The sequence below is a fragment of the Misgurnus anguillicaudatus genome, chromosome 7 (assembly GCF_027580225.2).
Source record: "Misgurnus anguillicaudatus chromosome 7, ASM2758022v2, whole genome shotgun sequence".
Lineage (NCBI taxonomy): Eukaryota > Metazoa > Chordata > Actinopteri > Cypriniformes > Cobitidae > Misgurnus > Misgurnus anguillicaudatus.
The window spans coordinates 38,347,952-38,372,698 of NC_073343.2; the positions used below are offsets into that span (position 1 = coordinate 38,347,952).

The following is a 24,747-nucleotide window of genomic DNA, read 5'->3' on the forward strand; positions in this document are numbered from 1 at the left end:
TACTATGGTAAATTGTATAATAATTATATAATTCATGCTGGCAAGTGGCCTATGGAGTATTATTTTTCACAAGGGACCGGACTTATGAAATTTGTAAAACGGACAATCAAACCATCAAATATCCCACGGACTGTGCCAGGTCTTATGAGAGGAAGCAACACCGATGAGTCAGATTACGGTCCGGCAGATGCATGTTTAGCCGGGGGCCTTTGTCTAGCCAACATCAAAGTTTGTTCACAAACTTTAACCTCTAGTTTGAATTAAGACACGATTTGCCTATGGTATAACGTGACCTGTATTAAACAAATTAGGAAAGTTATTGAGAAAAACTTTGAATAGACTTCCATCCCACACCTCTCACGATTTTATAGTGCCTCGATTTTGTAGTGTAGTTTCATGTCTAACTTGAAAAACAAACTGAACTTTCTGAATCTGCAGGTCAATATTTCTATGAGGAGTTGTGAAACGTAGGGGTAGGTTTGTGATGTGTTTACGGTTAGAAATGACATTCTGTAAATATAAAGGCATTTTGTTATGGTGACACATGAATGACTGGACTCTCTTTACACATCAGACATCTATGACACAAAATGACATTGTGCAAAGGAATTGTGCTTCTTTTCCTGGGATTGTTTTGCAAGGTTTGTTCTTTTTATTATTATTACTTTGTAATTAATTGTATTCACATAAATATATGTGACCCTGGACCACAAAAACATAAGTCATAAGTCGCACAGGTATATTTGTAGCAATAGCCAACAATATATTGAATGGGTCAAAATTACAGATGTTTTGTGCCAAAAATCATTAAGATGTTGCATACAGATATTAAACTGTAAATCTACCAAAAATGTATTTTTTATTAGTAATATGTGCTGCTAAGGACTTCATTTGGACAACTTTAAAGGCAATTTTTTAAAAATATTTTGATTTTTGTTTGCACCCTCATATATTCAAATAGTTGTATCTCGGCTAAATATTTTCCTATCCTAACAAACATCAATGGATAGCTTATTCCGCCTTATCATATGATTTATAAATCTCAATAAAAAATTGACCCTTATGACTGGTTTTGTGGTCCAGGGTCACACACACCAGGGGTGTCAAATGAAATCTTGCCCGCCCCCTCATTTTATGTGACACGCGATACTTTACAAATTATTTCATTATTATTCTAAGTTTTATTTTTGCAGGGTATTCCCTGCATTGATTTTTTTATTGGCCGCCAAAACAAATTTTTGTCCCGCTAAAGTCTTTTTTGATAATTTAATGTAATTAAGGAGTGGGGTTGATGATTGTGAGAGAGAACGAGCAAAGCCAAGCACCACACGCGCGCGCTCTACCGCACAGTGGTCGTTTCTCGACCGGAAGGCTGCAGTCTTCGGACTCCCGAGGTCGAATTTCCGGAATTTAACAATTACAGTTGACTATTAGTTAATCGTAAATTATCGTAGTATGATTACAACTTGCAAATGTAATGCTCAGTTAACTTATAATAAATGATGACGTATCTGCTTTCTCTCATGCGCGTTTTTGTCAAAACAAATACGGGATGGTAAAAACCAAATATCGTATCCAGCGAGAAAATGTTTTCCGTCTTATTTACACAAATGTTTTCGATGTCCAGTTGGGATTCGTTTATAACGTGCCTATTTCCGCTAATATCTTAATTCTGAGTGAACTAATGACTCATTTAAACCGATTCATTTTAATGAACGATTAAAACTACTGATATGCATGGCCGTAGCCAGCTATGAGGTCACAGAGGTCCGGACCTCTGTAATTTTTTCATATAAAAAATACAATTTGAAGTTCCCTGAATGACTAGTTTTTCAAAACGAATCTGCATATATAATTAAGTTTGGACAGTTTACTGTATAGTTTAGTGTAAAATGACCAAGATTGGAAGATTACTGCAACGGCGCGGGTACAGAATTTGCAGTGTTGCCAGATCCTATTGATAAAATCCTCTTTAGACGTAGTGTTTTAGCAATTAATATGACACTTTGACATTATCTATAAAGTGATTGTTAGGTGTAGGTTAGTATAAGCGATTTCTCTGATTTATTTCTAAAATATAAGGTTTGCACAAACTTTGTTTTTTAAGGCCAATTATTTTTGATTGTTTTTCGTACTAATATCTGGCAACATGGAAACTGAAATTTATCAAATAAGACGCATCATTCAGCGCGAGCAGGTTATTGCTGATACATTCTGTAAGATAAAAGTAATCCACATAATCTGTAAGAGTATCAACAACACTATTGAAAAACAGAAAATAACTCTGGTACAAAGATGAAGAAGAATTGGGTTTAAATAAAATATGCCAAATATGTTAAAACACGTAGCGTAAAACGGTAAAGCTAATCTCAACAAAACATAAGCATTAAGAATTCAGTTATTTCATTTAATTTAGAAGTTAACCTTTAACAAAGTCATGATGAAAACAATAAGAGCACTAAACAAGTTCTTGTTTAAAATCTTGTAACCTTTTTGTTATATAATATTGCTTATTAAAATGATTACAAAAATAATTGTTGCATGAAAAAGTAATAAATAATTCAGCAGTCCCAGTCCATCCCCCAAAACAGAGTGTACCAAAGGTGTAAAAACGTTAAGATAGAATATTTTAGATCTCAGGTAAAAATAAAGTATGCTTCAATGTTTTTAAACCACTTAAATACTAGCAAGTACATTTATGTAAAGTTATGCTACAAATATACTTATTAAAAGTAAAGTTCTACTTGAGCACTACTTCAGTTTACTTGAAAAAGTAAGAATACCAGTACCAACTAGATTTTTATTGAAATAAATGATGTCTCAAAATAACACTTAGATGTTCTTAACTTAATTTTAAGAAGTACCAAAAACAAATGTGATATAAAAGCCACAAAATGAGTCCACGTGTACTTAAAAAGTGTATTTTATTTAAGTGCACTTTTTTCACCTGGGATAGCATTTGTTAACTCTTAACACCCCACCCTGGACCTCTGTAATTTTCAAACCCTGGCTACAGCCTGATATGTATAGCACTGCAATCATGAGACGTCTGTCACTCACTCAAAGCCAGGTAAAAAACACAGCTTTTTTGCAAAGAGGGCAAGAAATGAGGACAGACAAATGCATGGCCTATATAATGTGGTGGAGGTTGTAAAACTCTTTATTGGTATCTGAAAATGCCTCTCATTTTATTTCCTGCACAATGAAGGATAACCAAGAAATCAGAGATGTGCTCATATACAACATGTGTTTTTGTTACCGTATTTTTTTAAAATAGTTTTTTAAATGTAGCACACTTTAACACACTTTGTAATTATTTGTCATGCACTTCTACTTTTAAAGTTAGGTATTAAATTAGTAAATAACAAAACCAGCAGTAATCCAATGCAGAGGTAATTATGCAATGTAATAAACAAATTGATAGATTCTCAACTCAAACTTTATTTATAGACCACTTTAAAACAATCAAAGTTGACCAAAGTGCTTTACAAAGAATAAAATCAATACACAGAAAGAAAATAAAAAATAGATAAGACAGAGTTAAACAAAATGTCGAAAGATAACATAAAATAAGAAATAATTTAATAAAATGTCAATAGTATAAAGTAGATAAAACAGAATATGTACATTTATATAGTCTTACAAATACCACCGGCCCTTTGAAAGCAATCGTAACGCTGATGTACCATGGGATGAAATTATGTCTGACACCCCTGTATTATACGGACTACCACTGTAACACTTTTATTGTACACTTCATGACTCTGTGTGCTTTGTTTTGATAGGTCCCTGTGGCAGCAGGTAAATATGGCTTTTGTGCAACCTAAACAAATATATATATATATATATATATATATTACAATTATAGTTGTTTGCAGGAAAGTCTGAATAATTTGCTTGTGTTTTGTTTCAGAAAACTCGACTCAAGTTTACTTTTTTGAGCTTGAAATAGAGTCATTAGTATATCATGAAACATACCTCTCGATGTTGTCACCTTTAAATATACCAAATGCGATTGTCTCAAACATCAACATTACAGCAGGTATACTAAAAAGACAATATTGTTTATATTAAGTAACAGCACGTGTCTGAGGAAAATACCCAAATAAAATATTAAAGGGTCACTGCTTATATTCAGTTTTCTGTTTTAATCAGTAATTGTGTTATAATAATAAAGATGAAAGAGTTTTAGAAACATGCTTCAGCTCATAATGACACTTTATCTATTGGATGATTCGATTATTTAAACTGTGAAGGTAAATTAAAGGCTTATAGGATGGAAAGATGATTTTGTAATTGTTTAACTAAAAATAATGCCACTTCATTTTCTTTTTCAAAGAAATCCCACAGTGACCTACAGATACATCAAAGGGTTTCTTAAATTTAGAGATTTCTTGCAGCTGAGCTTTTGTTAGTTAAATGAATATTAAACACTTATAAGATGGAAAGTGATTCTAATGTGTGATAATCCAACACGTTCATTAACAACTGAAACAATATTCCCTAGTGCGTAGCACAAGATTGGTAATGGCAGAATGGCATTATCCACTCAAATCTAGTCAATTCATATTGTGTATTGTGTTAAATATTTTATTTGAGACCAATGTACATTAAAATGTCCTGCATAGTGGAAATGTCAATTAAAATATGAATGACGGGCTTAACAATGATAAATATGCTTGTTTTTAGATTGTAAAGTGAATGAAAGCGACAGCACACAAAAAAACTGTTCATGCACGTATGGACACAGATGGACTTCAGATATATGCGACACACACAAATGCTGCAAAAATGAGAACTGCACACTTAATGTTGATGCCGTGTGCCTGCCTATTAAAACAGGTATTTAATATGTGCATGAAACGTATTCATGCAAGAAACAAGAATCATTGCTTGCTGCTTTTACGAAAAAAAATAACAACCCAAACCCCCTTCCCATCTGTGTTCCTAGTGATTATCAATGGGTCAACTACCTTTCCAAGTCGTAGTTATGGTGATTTATATTATCAAAACAACAAACAAACTGATCAGTACGACGAGATAAGTAAGAATATAACCAATGAGGTATGTATTACACCCAAACAATCTAAAAAAGAGAATTTATAGTTAACAGAAAAATAATGTTTCTATTTCTTTTAGCTCAAAAAATATTTCAGCACCCTGCCGTGGTTTGATTCGCTGGTTATCACAGGATTCAGGTAATAATAACAAGAAGAACGTTTATTGATTTCTGCGTGTGTCATTTTTCATCCCAATCCTTGTCCCCCTTCCAAAAAGCCCGAGATGTCTCCCCATTCAAAACACCCGATTCAACCAACCAGTCTCCTTCCAAAATCTCAAGCTGATGAGTTAAATCAGGTGTGTTAAACAAGGAGACATCCAAAACTCCCTGGAAGGGGGACCAGGATTTGAAAGCACTGTGCTAGAGTCTGTGTTTTGTGTTACAGAAAAGGCAGTCTGATTGTTGATTATACGGTGCAAGTGCTTAGTTCCTTTAACATAAATCAACTTAAAAATATAACTGACCACCTAGATTCAACAACGCTAATAATAAAAGGTAACTTTTATTTATTTGTAAAGAATGAATTCACCCAATGACAATTCTGTTTAGTTTATCATTTGCTGTCATGACTAGATGGGATACAGCTACGGTCAAAATCTCAGGTTACTTTAGGGGGAAGGGTTAGGACGAAGACAGTGCTCATTCTACGAGATTTTGGCCGTAGCCAAAACTATGAAAATGTCTGAAACGAATCTTCATTTTGGTTGAACCTTTGTGTGCACATTTCTTCAGACGTAAATGGCATTAATTTAAAGTATATGTATTATAGTATTGCTGAAATATTCCACTTCTTCTTTTCTTCAAAGGACTCGTGACTATAAATATAACTAATGAACAACCTGTTGATATTGGATCAACTGCTACTGTTACTTGTACGACACAAGGGGGCCTGGGAGCTGTGACGTGGTCTTTGACGAACGCTCAGAATAAAACAACAGTTATCACCTATGGAACAGAAGCGAACTTGAGCTCTCAAGCTTTAATTGACACTGTTACTCTGAGAAACATTTCAGCAATCTGGAAAGGTATTGTATGCTTCAATTGTAATTAAGAATGTTTTAAAGAGCCTCTATTACATTGCTAAACAGAAAGTTATTTTGGTTTATGGTTAAAAACCACATAATTGTCCACATACCGTATATTATTGTTGCTCCTCAAAGCCTTGCCTCTCTGGAACACATAGATTTTGTACAAAAGCTCATCGTTCTGAAAGGCGCGATTTACTTTGATTGGCCAGCTATCCATTGCGTTGTGATTGGCCTGAATACCTCTACCTTATCAATACGAGCCCGAATCTGATCCAGAAAATGCAGATGACCAATCTGATCGATCAACTTCGCCAGCGTGGCTTGAGCAGAATGTAACATATTGATAAGGTAAAGATACTAAAATATTAAAACCATACAAGAATTGGAGACGATAACTTGCGTCATCGTTTACTTAGGAATTTGTACCTTTACATATGAATTGTTTGGTTCCAAAATGCGATAAATGTCATTTTTTGATTTGTATTAGTTACCGCCAAAATCAGTATTGTATCAGTATTAAAAAGTAAATTCTTAATGTTATTCCGTCATCTTTTCTCACTTTATTTCCAAATCGTGACAAACGGCAGTCTTCCTTCTCTGCAGAATGCAATAAATCTGCTTAACCAATCACAGCGCACCATTCCACGCATTGTAAACAATAATGGCAGTGCTTTGAATACACATTTGTACTCCGTGATCAAAAAAAAAAAAAAAAAAAAACTTTTGATGGCATTGATAAATCTGTGGTGGTTTTCTGTGGCAGGGAAGAAACGTAAGCCATCAAAATCGAATAATTTACGTGAGAGGCACTCGGGCAAAGGAAAAATGCTGTCTGTTGCTTGTTCTCACAAGACAGCATCAAGCTTCTGTCACGCTAACACATTGACCCCAGGGGATCCTATGAAAAACGTTTTAATTATTTTACTCAAAGTCAACAGGACCAAAACATTTTATAGCTGATCGCTGTCAAAAAAGTTCAGCAACGACGTCCCAAGCATGACAGCAGATATGACGATGTTATTAATATGACAAAGTAAGTGTTTTGATTAATGCCATTAATGTTTATTTTTTTAATCGGTGTATACCACTAGTCAACTAAGTGAATATTACATGGCAATGAATGCACATTTATATATTGATTTAATAGATTTAGAGCATTTTGGAAAAAAAATCAGTTTTTATAATAAATCTTTGAAAATCAAATTATGGATAGAATTGTTTATGTCATTATAACCTAAAGATGCTATGTGATAGTCAAAATGGATTTATTGCGTTTTGGAACCAAACTCTTTATATGTTTAATGTACTAATACACATTTACACATAAAAAAAATCATGAATCCGATAGCTCTTTAATGCCTTTAGTCTCTGCTCATCTTTACTCTATGCATTTACATCATTTAAATAAATAAAAATTCTCAAAGATAAATGCAAAAGTGGTATTACTATTTTCTCAGTTGAAATTTTTTAACAACTTTTCCATACAATGCCAGATATTCTTTGGATTTGACAGGTTTGTGTACCAGCTTCTATAATCATCCCTTCAGGTTCACATTCGGATCAATAGCCCGACGCTTGTGTCAAGGTCATGTTTTGTCCCTCGTGTTACACAATTAATAATGACAGAATTCTTATTTTTAGATAAACTGTAAATTTTTCTGAAATTTTTTTTTAATGCTCCCTCAAGGTAGATGTGTATTTCATTAAAACACAAGGTATACTTTTAACTGTACATCCAGCTTAATTTTAAAGTAATTTAAAAATTACATTTTTAATCTTACAAATCTTACATTTTTTTCACTTGGATTTTTTACTAAAAACTAGATTTTTTACCAATTGAAGTCATTTGTCAGCAACTTTTTGTTTTTCTTTTTTTTACTAACCACGCATAAACATCATTTACTTAAAAATACAAACATGTACATACATTTATCTTACATATTATTATAGCACAGTTTGTGCTGAATACAGTGTTATGTGATATAAGCCATTAATGTGTTTTAAAGCAACTGAAAAAAGACCAAATGTGAGAGCATGTCAGAACCTCTGACTGTGTCCAAAAAGGGTCCGACCCCAGAGGGTTAAGTAGTACTTTTTACAGTGTACCTTTCTGATAAAATGCAGACCATGCACATACAAGCCAGTGAACACATGAAACCATCAGCATTTGTTATGTCAATATGTCAGTTTAGCTTTGTATACTAATTAGACTCTGTCTGTCTGTCTGTCCATACGTCTATCCGCTGACTGAAGGACTGTTTACATGCGAGTATACAATAGGGTCCATAAAGCTTACGGCAAGTGAAACATTGGATATTGCACTTTTGCCAGACATACAAGGCAGTATCAACCCCCAATTTCCTGATTGTACAGATCCAAACCAAAAAGTGCATGTTGTAATTCAGTGTGCCATTTCAAACAACTTAGAAAATTACAATATTTCATGGAACAGCTCAGCTAATCTCCATGATCTCACACAACAACCGACAGGTATGAATATATCGTCATTGTTTTTGGTCTAAATCTCAGTGTTATGGTTTTAACATAGCATTGATCAACAATTTTCACATTTTTGCAAGAGTACAATGGAGACAAGATCTATCACAAAGCAGAAGCAACGATTGAATGTGGATACGGAGATGAATCTCTAAGCACCACGTGTACCTTCACAAACACCAGATCCCAAACAAACAAGAGCAGCTCAATGACTGTGAACATCCCTATCATTCAAAGTAAGCTTTGGTATTCATGTTATTTAAATTCATGTAAATGATTTTACTTTATTTCACAAGTAAATTTTTTTCCATTTTTAAATACTTTCTTTTAGTTAAATCTATAAGGTCAGCTGTTATTAAGTCATTTGTAGGTTGAATACCCAAAACTATAAACACTACACTGCTTGTATTGTTTACCATGTACATACAATACAATACAGTTTATAACAACACAAAGGTATATAATAAGGATTATCTTCTCGGTTGATCTTTATACATAAGGAAAAAAATTATTGATATAGGTGAATAGCTACAATGCATATTTACTTGAACTATGAGAAAAACAAATCTGTTCTCTTCTATTTCTTCACACAGAAAACTCATCATTCTGTGACACACAAGATAAATGGCCTAAGACTAAAGGTAACTACACGGCTGTTTTACCTTGTGATAACTCTGCTGTTGGCAATAGGAGCAGAACATGCAATAATACGATGTGGCAGGAGGAAATCTTGAATTGTGTGGATACGAGTCTCAACAAACTTTATAACGACATACTGGTATAATTTATTTATAATAATTTTCTCATAATTTTCAATAATAGTTTCCTCTCAGATGAAGTTAGTAACTTCCTTTGTCTTTCATAAAAACAGAAAATAGGAAAGGGACTGGGATTTATTGTAGAAAATGCGGACAGTTTTTTCAAACGGTTACAAATATCAACAACTTTCCAAAGTATTAAGGCCTTTGCAAATATTGATGCAACTGTACAAATTCTGGATTCAATGAATAGCGTGTCTGAAGTGCAGTCACATCAATGGAACGACACCATCATGCCTGTGAGTATTTTATCTTCAGTGTTTCTCAAAGTTTCAAATCCATCTTTTTAATAAAACACCCTAGCTTGGGTTTCCTCATGCTGCCTTGCTGGCAATTTATTCACGCTTCAAGTTTAGCATGGAAACTTGGACCGTTTTTGCCCCTGAAATAGGGAACCAATAACAGAACGGGGAGGGGGCAGCAAGATGATGACGAGGTCTATGTGACACACCGAAGCAGTTTTGTTTATCCAACACAGCAGACGTGAAGTTACTTTTCAATACAGCCTTAGATAGTGTTTAAGTAGTCCTGAACGCAAGTTTATTTAAAAAAAAGAGCAACTTTTGGCATTAAACAATTTCATATCCAAGAAGGATGTTTGTATGGCAAGACATGATAGCCACCGAGTTTTAGGATCAACCTGCTAGAAATCGTCGTCGACAAAAAACATTGTAAGTGTTATTTATTAATATCATATTATCATTATGTCTGTATTGTGGTTGTCACAGTGCCACTAAATTGTGTTGCTTTTCAATATAAATATACAACTACCGGTTTAGTTGCATGCATAGCTTTCAACTGTGTGCACACGTACCCGTTAAAAGTCGTTTATGTTTGAATTCATGTCGCTCTACATGTGTCATCTGGTATAATTGAAACGATTGGCTATGAGCTACGTACAGACGCATTTGATAGACACTCGTAGCGCCCAATAAACGGCTCTGGGCATTCATAAACCACGGCCTTAAATATGAGAAAATTTGCATATTGTTCCCTGACCACGTCTCATTCTCTATGACTGGTCTGGTGTTAGCCAGGCTAGAAACACCCAGTTTTTAACTTAGAATCCACATGATATTTAATTTTTTGTCATCTGGTCCCATAGTGTAGAATTATAAAAAAAGACCAACAATCATGGAGTAACACAATTTGTGTAGAAATATTTTTTTTCTTTTGCAATAACAACCTTTATATAAATCTGCTCTTTTGTAATGCCTTTAAAAAGCAAACTATAGCGTAATAACAGAAAAAGGAAGTTCTATGTGTTCCAATAATATGTGTTGTCCCTAAACTAACACTGATTGTGTTGTTTTAAATGTATTCATACTAAGAGTTAGCCTGGCTTACACCAGACCAGTCATAGAGAATGAGACGTGGTCTGGGAACCATATGTTCAATTTCTCGTATTTGAGGCGTGTTTTACGAATGCCCTCGGAGCCGTTTGTTGGGCGCTGCGAGTGTCTGTCAAGTCTGTCTGTACGTAGCTCGTGGCCAATCGTTTCAATGGTGCCGGGTGGCGCATGTAGAGCGACGTGGGTTCAAGCGTCGACAACTTTTATCGTGCCCACACAGCCGAAAGCCATGCAACCAAACCGGCAGCCGCACATCCATATTGAAAAGCAACACAACCCAGTGGCACCGCGACAACCGCAGCACAGGCACAATGACAACATGATACCAATAAATACCACCTACCTTTTATAAGTTAATTGTACTTCGTCAACGACAATGCCTAGCAGGTTGGTCCCACAAAACTTCATGGCTATCATATCTCGCCATATCCAAACGTCCCTCCTGGATACGAAACTGTTCAACGCCAAAAGTCGCTCCCTTTTTAAAAACAAACTTAATTGCGTTCAGAACTACCCAAAACACTACCTAAGACTGCACTGAAAAGCAACTTTGTGTCTGCTGTGGATAAACAAAACTGCCTGGGCGCGCCACATAGACCGCGCCATCGTCCCGCCGCCCCCTCACCACTCTGCGATCGGCTCCCCATTTCAGGGGCAAAAAAGGTCCATAGTTTCCATGCTAGACTTGCAGCACGAACAAATTTGTGCACAAGGCAGCATGGGGAAACACAGGCTAACTAAAAGTATCTTCATATATTTGTTCATTGTGCATTAAATAATGTTATTAGGAACAACTTTGATTTTAAAAATTTATCAATAATTGAGGAGCTCTGATGCAAAAGCCTTTAAACCCCATCTAAATTACGTAAGGAATAATTGACGACGGGCCATTGAATTATAAGAAAATAATGCACACCAAGGTGGTAATGCACCGCAGGTGTGCATCATTTTCAACCAATTCAAAGGACCGGAGTCATCCATTCCGCTTATACCACGGTTACCCCAAACATTGCTCTGGTGCCTATTTTTAAGACATTTGAAAAATTAGGTGTGCGGTTTACAGAAAAATAATCAACACCCATAGAACATTTCTCAGCCAATCAGAATGCATCATTCAACAGACCCGTGGTATAAATAATGATATTAACCGAATGCTCTTGGTATGTAATATACATTCATTAAATACTTTCGCTTTAAATCCACTTAATTGCGGCCTTGTGTAATGCAAATTTACAAGAAAACATGTCAGACGCACTTAGGGGAGGTTCATTTTTCGTTTCTTGTGTGCGCAAATATATTATTTGAAAATACTTTAACATTAACCCTAGGACCCTGTCCCGGGTCCAAAATATCTTATTTTGAAAATATTATTTTAATCTTTTATGGTCTGTCATGGACCCCAGTAACACATATGAATATTTGAAAGCTTATAGTATCTGCTTTCTGCAGATATGCATCACTTTGAGATATCTTTGACTTTAAGAAATTTATTTACACTTAATTTACACTATCAACCCCCCCCCCCATATTTTTTATATTATTTAATATTTACATATTTCATATTTTTTATATTTATTTATATATATTTTTCATTATTTTTGTTCTATTATCAACACATATCCAACAATCGTTGAATGAATAATAAGTTAAACCATAAAAAATGGTCTTTTGTAAACATATGTGAAACTTGAGTATGAACTGCCTCAGATAGCACATATAGCCACAAATGATACACCATCTTTTATTTTAAGTCCTACTCTAAAAAATATTTTCTTTGGTTGTATGCATGAATAATCCCTTGCTATTTATTATATGTGCAAAACAAAAAATTAACATTTATATGAAAAATGTATTTTCACACCCTTCAGTAAATGAGATTTACTTTTGAATTCGACATGCTAAAGAGTTCATTCTTTTTGGGTGTTTACTGTCCGCTGCTGCTAACAAACAGAACTGTCTGCAGTCTGCTAGAGCACCCAGAACCAGAGTTATTCACTTTCAAAGACAGTGTTTACGACATAAAAAAAGACAATTTGGTGTTTCGTCATATGAAAAACATCATAAATAACAAAATTTGTCACAAACAGCAGCTTTTTATGTAACTTCAAAGGGTTTTCGTTAAAATGATATAAAGAAATTGCATTTATTCCACTGTATGTGGTTATGGGGACACTTCAAATGTTTTTAGGCAGAAATTGTATACAAAAAGGGTATTATTCCTCCCTTCAGTTGGAGTAAAGTAACTTTTGCATACATTATGACAGAGAAAAAATTCCTTTTTCCTCTGTAAGCTGACAATTGCTGGAAATGTCTGCAGGTAGCTGGAGCACCCAGGCCCAGAGTTATACACTTTCAAATAAAAAACTTTAGAAAAACAAAAAACATCAAAAAACGCCTATTTATTTTTGTGTTTGTTAGAGGACTGACAACACATACAACCATGTTTAGCACTTTCAACAGTGTTTTATGTCATTTCAAGGGTAGGGATGCACCGATATGGAAATTTTGGCCGATACCGATAACTCTTTATATTTGGGGGCCGATAACCAATATATATATATATATTAGGGCCGGGACTCGATTAAAAAAATTAATCTAATTAATTAGAGGCTTTGTAATTAATTAATCTAAATTAATCGCATTTTAATCGCATATAAATATTTGACCTGAGAACATTAAGAAGTAATTTTTACATGGATTTTAGTATACACTCTTAGAAAGGATGTGTTAATTTTATACACATCATTGTGCTGTAAGCTTTTAACACATTATGTGTAATTTTAACACATTATGAGTCATTTTGTCTTGATTTTGTGTTCAAGTATAACACATGTTGTGTTAAAAGTAACACAAAATGTGTTGTTTCAATAATAACACAGAGATGGGTGGATTCCAGGACGACGCAGTTAGTGTGTTGTCCCAGAATCAACACTAATGTGTTGTTTTTAACACATTCGTTCTTAGAGTGTACCATGAATAATGACTGAATACATAAGCTTAAGCAACAAAATAGTGTTGCCCTATTCGGACAGGATTAGTTTTACAGGGGTAGATGGCGTAATGTAATTTTACCACAGGACGTCGGTAATATAAATGGTCAATTCGGACGGGATTAGAAATCTCTGTAAAACATTCAGAAGTGGGAGGGGTAACTCGTTGGCGCAGCGCGTCACCTCTCGTCTTCACGTGCACGTTACCTTGCTTCCAGATATCAGATGTGCAAACAACATGGCACAGACAAGGAAAACGCAAAACACTGTGTTTAATTTCAGTTTGGGGAGAACGTCAGTTTTATAAACAGTTCCATGCCTCTGAGAAGTAAATTTGACTTTTTTTTTTAAAGTTTGTGTCGTGTTTTATTCAGAAACTGACTTGTAACTGACTTGTTTCTCCGTCTAGAACGCAAGTAAACGCTTCTTTAAGCGCTTTTATATTTAAAAGAAACCCGCAAATTAAAAGGAAATGACGCGATTTACGTGTATATTTACAGCTGGTCTATTCGCACTGGATTTGTATTACCTGAGGTAATTTCTCCGGACCTTTTTACAGAAGGTAAAAGACGCCGTAATCTTTACTGACATTGTCCGTAATGATTACTGACATGGAGCATTCGGACTGGACTAAAATCACCGAGAAGCTCTGATAAAAACTTGCTTTACCCCACATCCCTATGTAAAACTAATCCCGTCCGAATAAGTCGTTGTGCCCGGAGTCGGGCTAATGTCCACGCTAGCTGCTGTATGTTTTGCATTGAGATGCTCGATGTGCTGCGGTGATATGTGAATTCCTTGTTGCATAGCTTACACACAACCATGCTTTTATCGACGCTTACATCCGTTCGTTTTTTATAAAAAAAATTCCAATCCACTGGGCCAACCAAAGCGATCTCATCAGCCTCTTGGTTCCTTTTCACTGTGGTTTGTTGTGAAGTCATGAACGCTAGTTGGTGCTCCAGTATAATCGGTCCGCCGAAACTCATGAGAAATGTTCCGCGGTGCAAAAATAAGTGCGATTAAAATGCGTTAAAAATGTTTAACGAGTTATTTTTGTGTAATTAATTAATCTTATTTAACGCGTTAAAGTCCCGGCCCTAATATATATATAGGCCGATAAATTTTCATATTATTTTCACAATGAAAAACTCCCAGGCCGCGGACATCTTGTCTTTGCGCTAGACTAGCATACTCTTCTTAAGCCCACGACACGTGTCATCTTCGTGCTATGTCACAGAAGGCACCAATCAAAACTCCACATGACCAGCAATGAGCAAGTGAAGTGGTTCAACAAACCAAAATAATCCATCATTTATCGGCTTTCATTTATCGGCCTAATTTTGCTATCAGACCGATAACTGATAATATTAAAAATAAGCAGCTATCGACCGATAACGATATGTCGGCCGATATATCGTGCATCCCTATTCAAAGGGTTTCCTGTAAAATTATACCAAACTTTTGTATGTAAACCTCTGCATGTGGGTATGGGAAGCTTTTGAAATTGGGTTGGCCAAATCCTGGCGAAAATCCCCAAAATAGCTTCAGGGTGTAAGAGGTGAAGAATGCCGCGTTGGAAAGTGGTGCACACAGTTTTAGACATGAAATGTGAACCGCCCCTTAGGGGTTTTTGCACCTGAGCTCTTCGATTGTGAAATTTTAACTTTGAGATAAAAAAATGCTGTAGAAGTATTGTTTGTTATTACTGTAGTTCATGTTAACCAATGTAGTTAACTAATGGCAAAGAGTATAGAAGCACAAGAGGGGAATCTCAATAGAACGTTTCATTGCAGCACCAGCGCCCAGCAGCAGCCCTACAAATCCGCCATTTTTGAATGAAAGCTACTCGGGAGTCAACTAGAAGTGATGGCAATATCAGCTAATTTGTACATTAAAAGATCAAATTCAAACTGAATGATGATTACACAGAATAACATACAATCAGACCAGTGATCATTAACCCTTGTGCATCCTTGAGGACATTTTTGTCCTTTTCAGTTTTGTTTTTTTTGATAATTTTGCCTGTGTTAATGCTAACTGCATAAAATTTTCCACAGGTGTGCATTTTTATTGGGATTTTAATATTTCACCTTCATTTCCTTTAAAAATCTATTTTCTACTAGGCACACAAATACTTCCTCTCAGGACCTTTTGGACAAAAATGTCCCCATTGAAACCCTTTAAAACTGCAATTTTTAATCCCTTTGCCATTCAACTATAAAATGATGCAATCTTTGTTAACAGGCTTTCATTTTGTTGGCAAGGCTTCAAAATTTAAATTTGTACAATTTTTTACCAGATGGTGCCATTTTTTTAGGTTTGGCATATAAAGCAAATTATCTCTTTAGTGTTGTTTTCTGCTTATGCATATTATAGAGCCAATTAGATATATTATGAAGCTATAATTGTGTGGGTGTGTTGGTATGGATGTCAGAGTGTGGTTTGTATGCGTGTACTGAAAATTGTATGTGTGTGTGTGCGTGTAATTATCACGTTGTGGTGACCCTTTTCCCCCACAAAGATAGGAATACCAGTATTTTTGTGACCTTGTGGGGACATATTGAGGTCCCCATGAGAAAACAAGCTTATAAATTAAACAGAATGATGTTTCTTGAAAATGTGAAGTAGTAGAAGGGTTTCTGTGATGGTTGGGGTTAGGGAATGGGGTAGGTTAGGGGAGTAGAATATACAGTTTGTATGGTATAAAATGCATTACGTCTATGAAATGTCCCCACAAAACATGGAAACCAGAATGTGCGTGTGTGTGTGTGCATGTGTGAACAGTTTGAATGAAAAAAAATATATTGTACTGGAAATCAAAAGACTACATCCGCTGCAAAGCATGTGTCATTTTTTTTCATAAAAAACAACAGTGGCATTGTGTAAACAAACCAGCATTTGAAGGGTTAAAATTCTGAAAATTAATGAATGTTTGGTCATTGTGATTAGAGCTGATGATGGTTAAAAAAATGGCATCAGTGAAAGTGAAAAAAAATTAATCTATAATATTTTTTTGACACTTTTCTGACATGGACATTTTTGTCCTTTATGGACCTGAGAGGTAACTTTATTTTTAAATCTGATACTGCATAAAAAATATGAATGCATAAAAATTAATGTTGTTGTTAATCACTGACATATCCAAGGCTGTAATAGTCAAAGAAAAAAAATCTGCTTAGCATTTAGTAAATTGAAAATAATTAAAATTATTCTTTTTCATAAAAAACAGCAGTGGCATTGTGTAAACAAACCAGCATTTAAAGGGTTAAAATTCTGAAAATTATTGAATGTTTGGTCATTGTGATTAGAGCTGATGCTGGTTAAAAAAATGGCATCAGTGAAAGTGGAAAAAAATATTAATCTATAATATTTTTATGACACTTTTTGGACATGGACATTTTTGTCCCCTGTGAGTGTAACCTTTTTTAAATTGATGCACAAGGGTTAATCTCTTTTTACAGTTTATTTTCAGATTTTTAGACAAGTCTTCCACTTTAAATCTTCCACTAAAATTTTGGCTCCATATACATACACATATACACACATATACATCTGAATCGCTCAAAATGGATTAAGTAAAAAAACACACAGTTTTAGGATAACAGACAGAGCAATGCATCATGCATCATACATAAGATTATCATGTTTGTAGCGGGATATAGGGGATTAATATGTACAAAATATTTTTCATACCTAGTGGAGTTGGTAACTAATAATAGTAAATGTGTAAAGTAGCATAAATAAAGCAAGAAAAAACTACCTCAAATGTGTATCTATTTAATGATTGGATTCCACAACTGATAACAACAACAACACAACACATACATATAAGATAATACAGCATTTCGTGTAGGTGTAGCACGTGAACAAAATTTTAATTTAAGAAACTTACTATTGCGCTTCTGATTTGGCTTTGAGATTCGCTGAGAATGAATTGAGAATGAATTGGCTGTGAAAATTTTCATTCCAAAATGGCGGTCGCGCTACTGAATCGCTATAGTGACTGTTGCCAAAAACGAATGAGTGTTTCCCCTCTTGTGCTTCTATACTTTTTGCTAATGGTAAGAAATAGAACCTTACATGAAAATGTGTTAACGGTCTATAACGGAGTCTAAAACGAGGCAGATTCGACTAGTCGTTAATTTTATAATTTATTCATTCATCATTTTAAATAAATGTAATCGTGTTTCCTTGTTCTTTTTCAGGATTTTGTAAGTGCTATAAGCAATATTTTGAACGACACCAAATACTGGAAACAAACATCAAATGATAATGCTACCAATTTATCTATAAAATATCTCCAGAGTGTTGAAAATATGATGAACAACTCAAATCTGTCCACCACTTCTTACGTCAACCGTTCAAATGTCGTGCTGAAGGTCTGTAACTCCAGTGATTGCAACTTTTTCAATGTCAGCGTCAAAACAGAGCAAAACGTTTCAGTTGTTGTAGTTGCATTTAGGAAACTTGCCACCAATTTACCACAAACCCTGAACAATGAGAGCGTTGAATCAGAAGGCATAATCTTGTCAGTTACAGAGGTAAATAGGACTGATTACACTAATCTGAAGATGAACTTCAATGATGGCCAAATAAGAAAACCCAACCACCAAATGTTTTGCGTTTACTGGGATGAAAATCAAAGCGAGTGGTCAAGTGAAGGCTGCACGTGGGGTGGTGCAGACAACCCGACACTCTGTACCTGTACGCACAACTCTGCTTTCACCATCATGATGTCCAAAACAGCAGAAAGTCTTCCGTATATGGATAAACTGACATATGTTGGCTTGGGAATTTCAATGGTTTCACTCGTGCTCTGTATACTGATTGAGATTATGGTGTGGGATACGGTCGTAAAATCAAACATCGCCAATTTTCGTCATATAGCCTTGGTCAACATCTCAGTTTGTCTGCTTTTTGCATATTGTGCATTTTTAGCATCGGCAAAACCAGAGCAAATCCTCCCAAACTGGTGCATGATACTTACAGTGGTGAAGCAGTTTTGTTTCTTGGCCGCCTTTTTCTGGATGTTGTGCTTGAGTTTTGTGCTCCTTCACCAGCTAATATTTGTTTTTGAGAAGTTACGGAAAAGGGTCTATTTGGCGTTATCGATCACTGTTGGTTACGCATGCCCATTATTGTGTGTGGCAGTGACCGTCATTCAGTATGGCAATGGTAAGGAGGGTGAATACTATTCAATAGAGACTTGCTGGCTAATATATCAATCAACATTGAAAGGTTCACTCTTTGCCTTTATTTTGCCGGTTGGTACCGTTGTGGTTTTAAATATGTTTGCATTGTTTGTGGTCATCACAAAAATTGCAACGCCTGTTGTGTCCGAGGCAAAAGCTCGGGACGAAAAAGATGTCGCCAAAAGCATCATTAAGACGATCGTTTTGCTGAGCCCTATCCTTGGAATAACATGGATTTTAGGATTTTTCGTGTTCACACTTGACCTTACACAAAAGCCATATGCCCAGATCGTGAATTACGCATTTACAATACTGAATTCCCTACAGGTGAGAATCGTCCATCTAATTATGCACACAATACACCATATCTATATATTCACCTACATCTGATACGTTTCTTGATGCATATTTGAAATAACTATTGTATTAACTATTATATTTCAACGCAGGGGTTTTTCATATTGCTTTCAAACTGCTTCGGAGAGAAAAAGGTAAGCACGTAACGGTGGGGGGGGGGGTTGTCCTAATGTGGGACATTTTGTGAATTTCAGACTTCTGTGAAATGTGCTTCCTATTTGATTTTGGAATCAAACAAAAGAATTATACCAGTTTTGTCCAGACATAAGAATAATAATAACTATGGTTCATTTTCTGAAGAAAATGTGAAGTGGTGCTTGCTGTGGAAAAATTTGTGAAACTAAATATTACAAAAATGTATACCTGACTCAAAATAGTTCACCCCCATGTCTCTACGATATTCTGATGCAGAGATATAGGCTTTTTTAATTGGTTGCTAGAAAGTGAATTGGCCTCCACCAGTTATTATAGTTCAAGCCACAAGTGAAACGATCCAACCTCCATGTCTCTACGATGTTCTGATGCACAGATAAAAGGCTTTGTTTGTTCTGTTGCTACGGTACTGTATTTGGTTGCTAGGGAGTGGCTTGCTCCACCCTTATTTACAGTGATGAAAATAAGTATTTGAACACCCTGCTATTTTGCAAGTTCTCCCACTTAGAAATCATGGAGGGGTCTGAAATTGTCATCGTAGGTGCATGTCCACTGTAAGAGACATAATAATAAAAAAAATCAGAAATCACAATGTATGATCCTCCAAACCATTCATTTTCATAATACAGCTGCAAATTCTGACCCTCAAAGACCTGTTAGTCTGCCTTTAAAATGTCCACCTCCACTCCATTTATTATCCTAAATTAGATGAGGTCATTAGCGGCATAAAGAAACCCATCCACCCAATACAATCAATAAGAATCCCACTACTAACATGGCCAAGACCAAAGACACTAGACTAGAGACAAAATTGTACACCTCCACAAGGCTGGAAATGGCTACGGGGAAATTGCCAAGCAGCTTGGTGAAAAAGGTCCACTGTTGGAGCAATCATTAGAAAATGGAAGAAGCTAAATATGACTGTCAATCTCCCTCGGACTGGGGCTCCATGCAAGATCTCACCTCGTGGGGTCTCAATGATCCTAAGAAAGGCGAGAAATTAGCCAAGAACTACATGGGAGGAGCTGGTCAATGACCTGAAAAGAGCTGGGACCACCGTGTCCAAGGTTAATGTTGGTAATACACTAAGACGTCATGGTTTGAAATCATGCATGGCACGGAAGGTTCCCCTGCTTAAACCAGCACATGTCCAGGCCTGTCTTCAGTTTGCCCTTGACCATTTGGATGATCCAGAGGAGTCATGGGAGAAAGTCATGTGGTCAGATGAGACCAAAATATAACTTTTTGGTCATAATTCCACTAAACATGTTTGGAGGGAAAAGAATGATGAGTACCATCCCAAGAACACCATCCCTACTGTGAAGCATGGGGGTGGTAGCATCATGCTTTGGGGGTGTTTTTCTCCACATGGGACAGGACGACTGCACTGTATTAAGGAGAGGATTGAAGATGGGTCGAGGCTGGGTCTTCCACCATGACAATGACCCGAAGCACACAGTCAGGATAACCAAGGAGTGGCTCTGTAAGATGCATATCAAGGTTTTGGCGTGGCCTAGCCAGTCTCCAGACCTAAACCCAATAGAGAATCTTTGGAGGGAGCTCAAACTCTGTGTTTCTCGGTGACAGGCCAGAAACCTGACTGATCTAGAGAAGATCTGTGTGGAGGAGTGGGCCAAAATCCCTCCTGCAGTGTGTGCAAACCTGGTGAAAATCTACAGGAACCGTTTGACCTCTGTAATTGCAAACAAAGGCTACTGTACCAAATATTAACATTGACTTTCTCTGGTGTCCAAATACTTATTTGCAGCTGTATCATACAAACAAACAGCCAAAATATCATACATTGTGATTTCTGGATGACAATTTCAGACCCCGCATGACTTCCAAGTGTGAGAACCCGCAAAACAGCAGGGTGCCCAAACACCCACCTTCCTCACTGTATGTCTGGACATTTGATAGGTCATGTGATTTTTTTTTTATTTTTGTGATGCCATAGTTTCACTGGCATTCATGTATTATTTGTGGACCTACAAATATTAAACCTTAGGTGTCCCGCATTAGGCAGAGTCCCACTTTAGGGCAATCCACCCTACTATGAATTTAGGCTTATCTAACCAGTTCACATTAGTTTGTTACATTCTTCCAGTATGCAAAACTGTGCTGTATGTACTGTATGGTATTCATAACGTGCACATTTCTTCTCCAAAGGTTCGTGAAGCACTTTTGAAGCGTTTCAGGGCCAAGGTTAGTACATGCACATGCAGGGGAACATACTGTACAATACATTTTTTAATATTTATTAATGTTTTATGGCCACAAACACATACATTATAATAACACAGAGCATGTTCTCTTACATTAGAAATCAGTGAATTCTAAAAGTGAACACTCAACCAAAGATACATCACTGAAGAAATGATCATCTGGACAGATGTTTAAGGTAAGTAACATTTCAGTGTTTTGGAATTTATTTTCTTATTTCTCTCTAACATTGTTCATAACTGAAATGTAGGTTTTAAACGGACGCAGATGACAACGCAGGAGGAAAACATTTATGGATGCAATTCTGTCAGATCTCTTATTCATTTTTTTATTCAATTAATAACTGATTTCTAGTGTAAAACTGCTATAAAACAGGATAGATTTCAAGCCCGTAGGCAGGGGGGGTTCGGGTGGTTCGAACGAACCCCCCCTCACTGCCAAAAGGTCCAGAATTTAAGTAGTTTTTTCGCTTGATTATTGTCATCATTGTTTTAATCAATGCTTGTGAAAAATATTCTGGGTTCCTGTTTCAAATTAATATGATACATTATTGAAGCTGGACGCATGATTTCTGTCATTTTCTGAGGCTCGCTTTATTTGACTCAACGCTCAGCGCTCGTTTGACTTCTGGCTGCTCTGCGCAGACCGTTCGGAATGTGACGTCTTAGCACCGCGAGACCGATTCAATAGTAAATGACTCAGTATGCTTTTAAATAGATCTCGCGGTAGTGTGATGTCACATGCCAACAGGTCTGAGCTGCACCCCATTAAGTAAGATAAAGTCAAAATTATTCTGAGATGACCAATAAAATCAGACCAGGCAGACAGAGGTGCAACACAGGGGTCTGATGCGCAGTTAGTGGAAGTGCAAGAAAGATGTAAGTAATCAAACGCTGACTATTATACAGCAGTTTAATGATGTGAAATATGAAACGCAGTGATTGTCAAGGTGACAAGACAAGAAACATTACTGCAGCTGAGCACATATGGGTGTCCAAATTTAATGCGCTGCTTTAATTCACTTCCCATTATTCAGCGTGTTTATTAACAAAATTCAACGCCGCTCTTTAATTCTTTAAGATATCTTTTTTACTGTATGATTAGATTCACTGTGTTGTACTGAACTGCTGCGAAGCTTGAACTTGAAAACGCGACGCATCACGTGCGCCCACCGGTAATGCGCGTGCACGGAGTTTAAATGAGCCCATATTCATCTTTTGGCTTAAACATTTTATTGCATTCGGTCTTAAAGCACAATAAACAGTACCTGTTGAAGTCATTAAAGTTAATTAAACAACAAAAGAAGAGAAAGTCACTGGTCCTGACTGTAACCTATAGTGTTGAGCTCTGCTATTAAAAGTAAGTTTAGGTTTATCGTGGAATTTTGATTTTCTGAACAACTTTTACTAAAGTTACTGCAGTTAACAAGAAGCCTTTTGCTTCATTAACAGACATTAAATCAGATTTGAGAAGTTTAAAATGAATGCTTGCATTATGTTTACACAGTAAATATAATGCATGCAGGGCAAGAAGAATATTTATCTAATGTGGGGTAATGTGAAGTAATCGTAGATTCATTTATGCTTTTTTAATAATTACAATTTTCTTTCATGGGATAAGGACCCCCTAAAGTAGTCTCTGCCAACCCATTTATACAATTCTAGTTTCCTGCATTACTGATGTTGTATTTAAGCATATTAAGTGTATAATAAGTGTGTGCATATTTTGAATTAATTTAATAAACTAATTATTGATGGCCTTTAGTTAATTCACTAAAATGATCCTATATTCAGTAAGCCTACGTTTACTTTACTGACAGCCCATTGTGCCCAGGATGGTAAAATAATTATTAAAATGCATTTCTATAATGACCAACACAAATCTTCTGCATACTGACATGGTTTGAAATCTATATACACAAAAACATGTGTTATTTGATTCTTTGGTTTTCTGATGTTTTTTGAAAGTCATATATGTAGAGCAGAGAAATATTTTTTTTTCCTGGGGTGCATGCCATAGAAAAATACATATATGGACCTCTGTATTTATAAAATCCTGTGTATGGCCCTGCTCATAATTAAATACAAAAGGAGGAGAAAAACTGCAAAAAAGGTCCACTTTTTGAAAAAAAGAACCCCCCCTTTCAAAAGGCTGGCTACGGACCTGGATTTGTATATCATTTCATAATCACATGATTATCTTATATAGTCTGATTTCTGATGGGGTCCATTTTTAATTAAAAAAAAAAAGTTGTGTAGTCTGATTTTTGATGGGATCCATTTTTAATTTTGAAGAAAAAAGATGTTGTAGTCTGATTTCTGATGGGGTCTATTTTTAATTTTGAAAAAAATAAAAAGTTGTATTGTCTGATTTTTGACAGGGTCCATTTTTAATTTAAAAAAAAATTGTTGTATAGCCTGATTTCTGATGGGGCTTTTAATTAAAAAAAATGAAATTTTTATAGTCTGATTTCTGACAGGGTCCATTTTTAATTTTGAAAAAAAAAAAGATGTTGTAGTCTGATTTCTGACGGGGTCCATTTTTAATTTTGAAAAAAAATGTTGTATAGCCTGATTTCTGACGGGGTCCATTTTTAATTTTGAAAAAAAATGTTGTATAGCCTGATTTCTGATGGGGTCCATTTTCAATTAAAAAAAAAACATTTTGTATAGTCTGATTTCTGACGGGTCCATTTTTAATTTTGAAAAAAAAATGTTGTATAGCCTGATTTCTGACGGGGTCCATTTTTAATTAAAAAAAAAAAGTTGTGTAGTCTGATTTCTGATGGGGTCTATTTTTAATTTTGAAAAAAAAAAGTTGTATAGTCTGATTTCTGACGGGATCTATTTTTACTTTTGAAAAAAAAGTAGACAGACTTGTAAAGTTGTCAATTTTGTTGTTTTGTAGACCTTCCTCACACAGTCTAAAATTACATTATACATTATTTTCAAATGCTTTTATAATAATTGTGCATGAGGTTTCAACACTTCAAATTACATACATTTGCATTGTACATGTGTTATATAAAATTAATTCAAGTGAAATTAAAAAGTTAACTATAAAATGGCTAGGA

General features: G+C 35.5%; 1 protein-coding gene and 1 long non-coding RNA gene across 2 annotated transcripts; both read left to right on the top strand.

Moving 5' to 3' along the window:
- The first annotated feature begins 202 nt into the window (after positions 1 to 202).
- On the top strand, positions 203 to 4,813 carry LOC129417371 (uncharacterized). Its single transcript, XR_008635750.2, has 5 exons — positions 203 to 473; positions 575 to 641; positions 3,786 to 3,801; positions 3,914 to 4,042; positions 4,690 to 4,813. It is a non-coding gene; the product is annotated as an uncharacterized lncRNA (long non-coding RNA).
- A 147-nt stretch (positions 4,814 to 4,960) lies between these two features.
- adgrf3a (adhesion G protein-coupled receptor F3a) lies at positions 4,961 to 22,058 on the top strand. The gene is made up of 13 exons (XM_073869179.1): positions 4,961 to 4,993; positions 5,140 to 5,198; positions 5,448 to 5,557; positions 5,869 to 6,087; positions 8,344 to 8,580; positions 8,670 to 8,822; positions 9,180 to 9,364; positions 9,458 to 9,643; positions 17,955 to 19,268; positions 19,391 to 19,432; positions 21,621 to 21,656; positions 21,775 to 21,852; positions 21,925 to 22,058. Exons 1-12 carry the CDS (start codon positions 4,961 to 4,963, stop codon positions 21,829 to 21,831), a joined length of 2,631 nt encoding a protein of 876 aa, XP_073725280.1. The 3' UTR covers positions 21,832 to 21,852; positions 21,925 to 22,058.
- Positions 22,059 to 24,747: the final 2,689 nt, after the last annotated feature.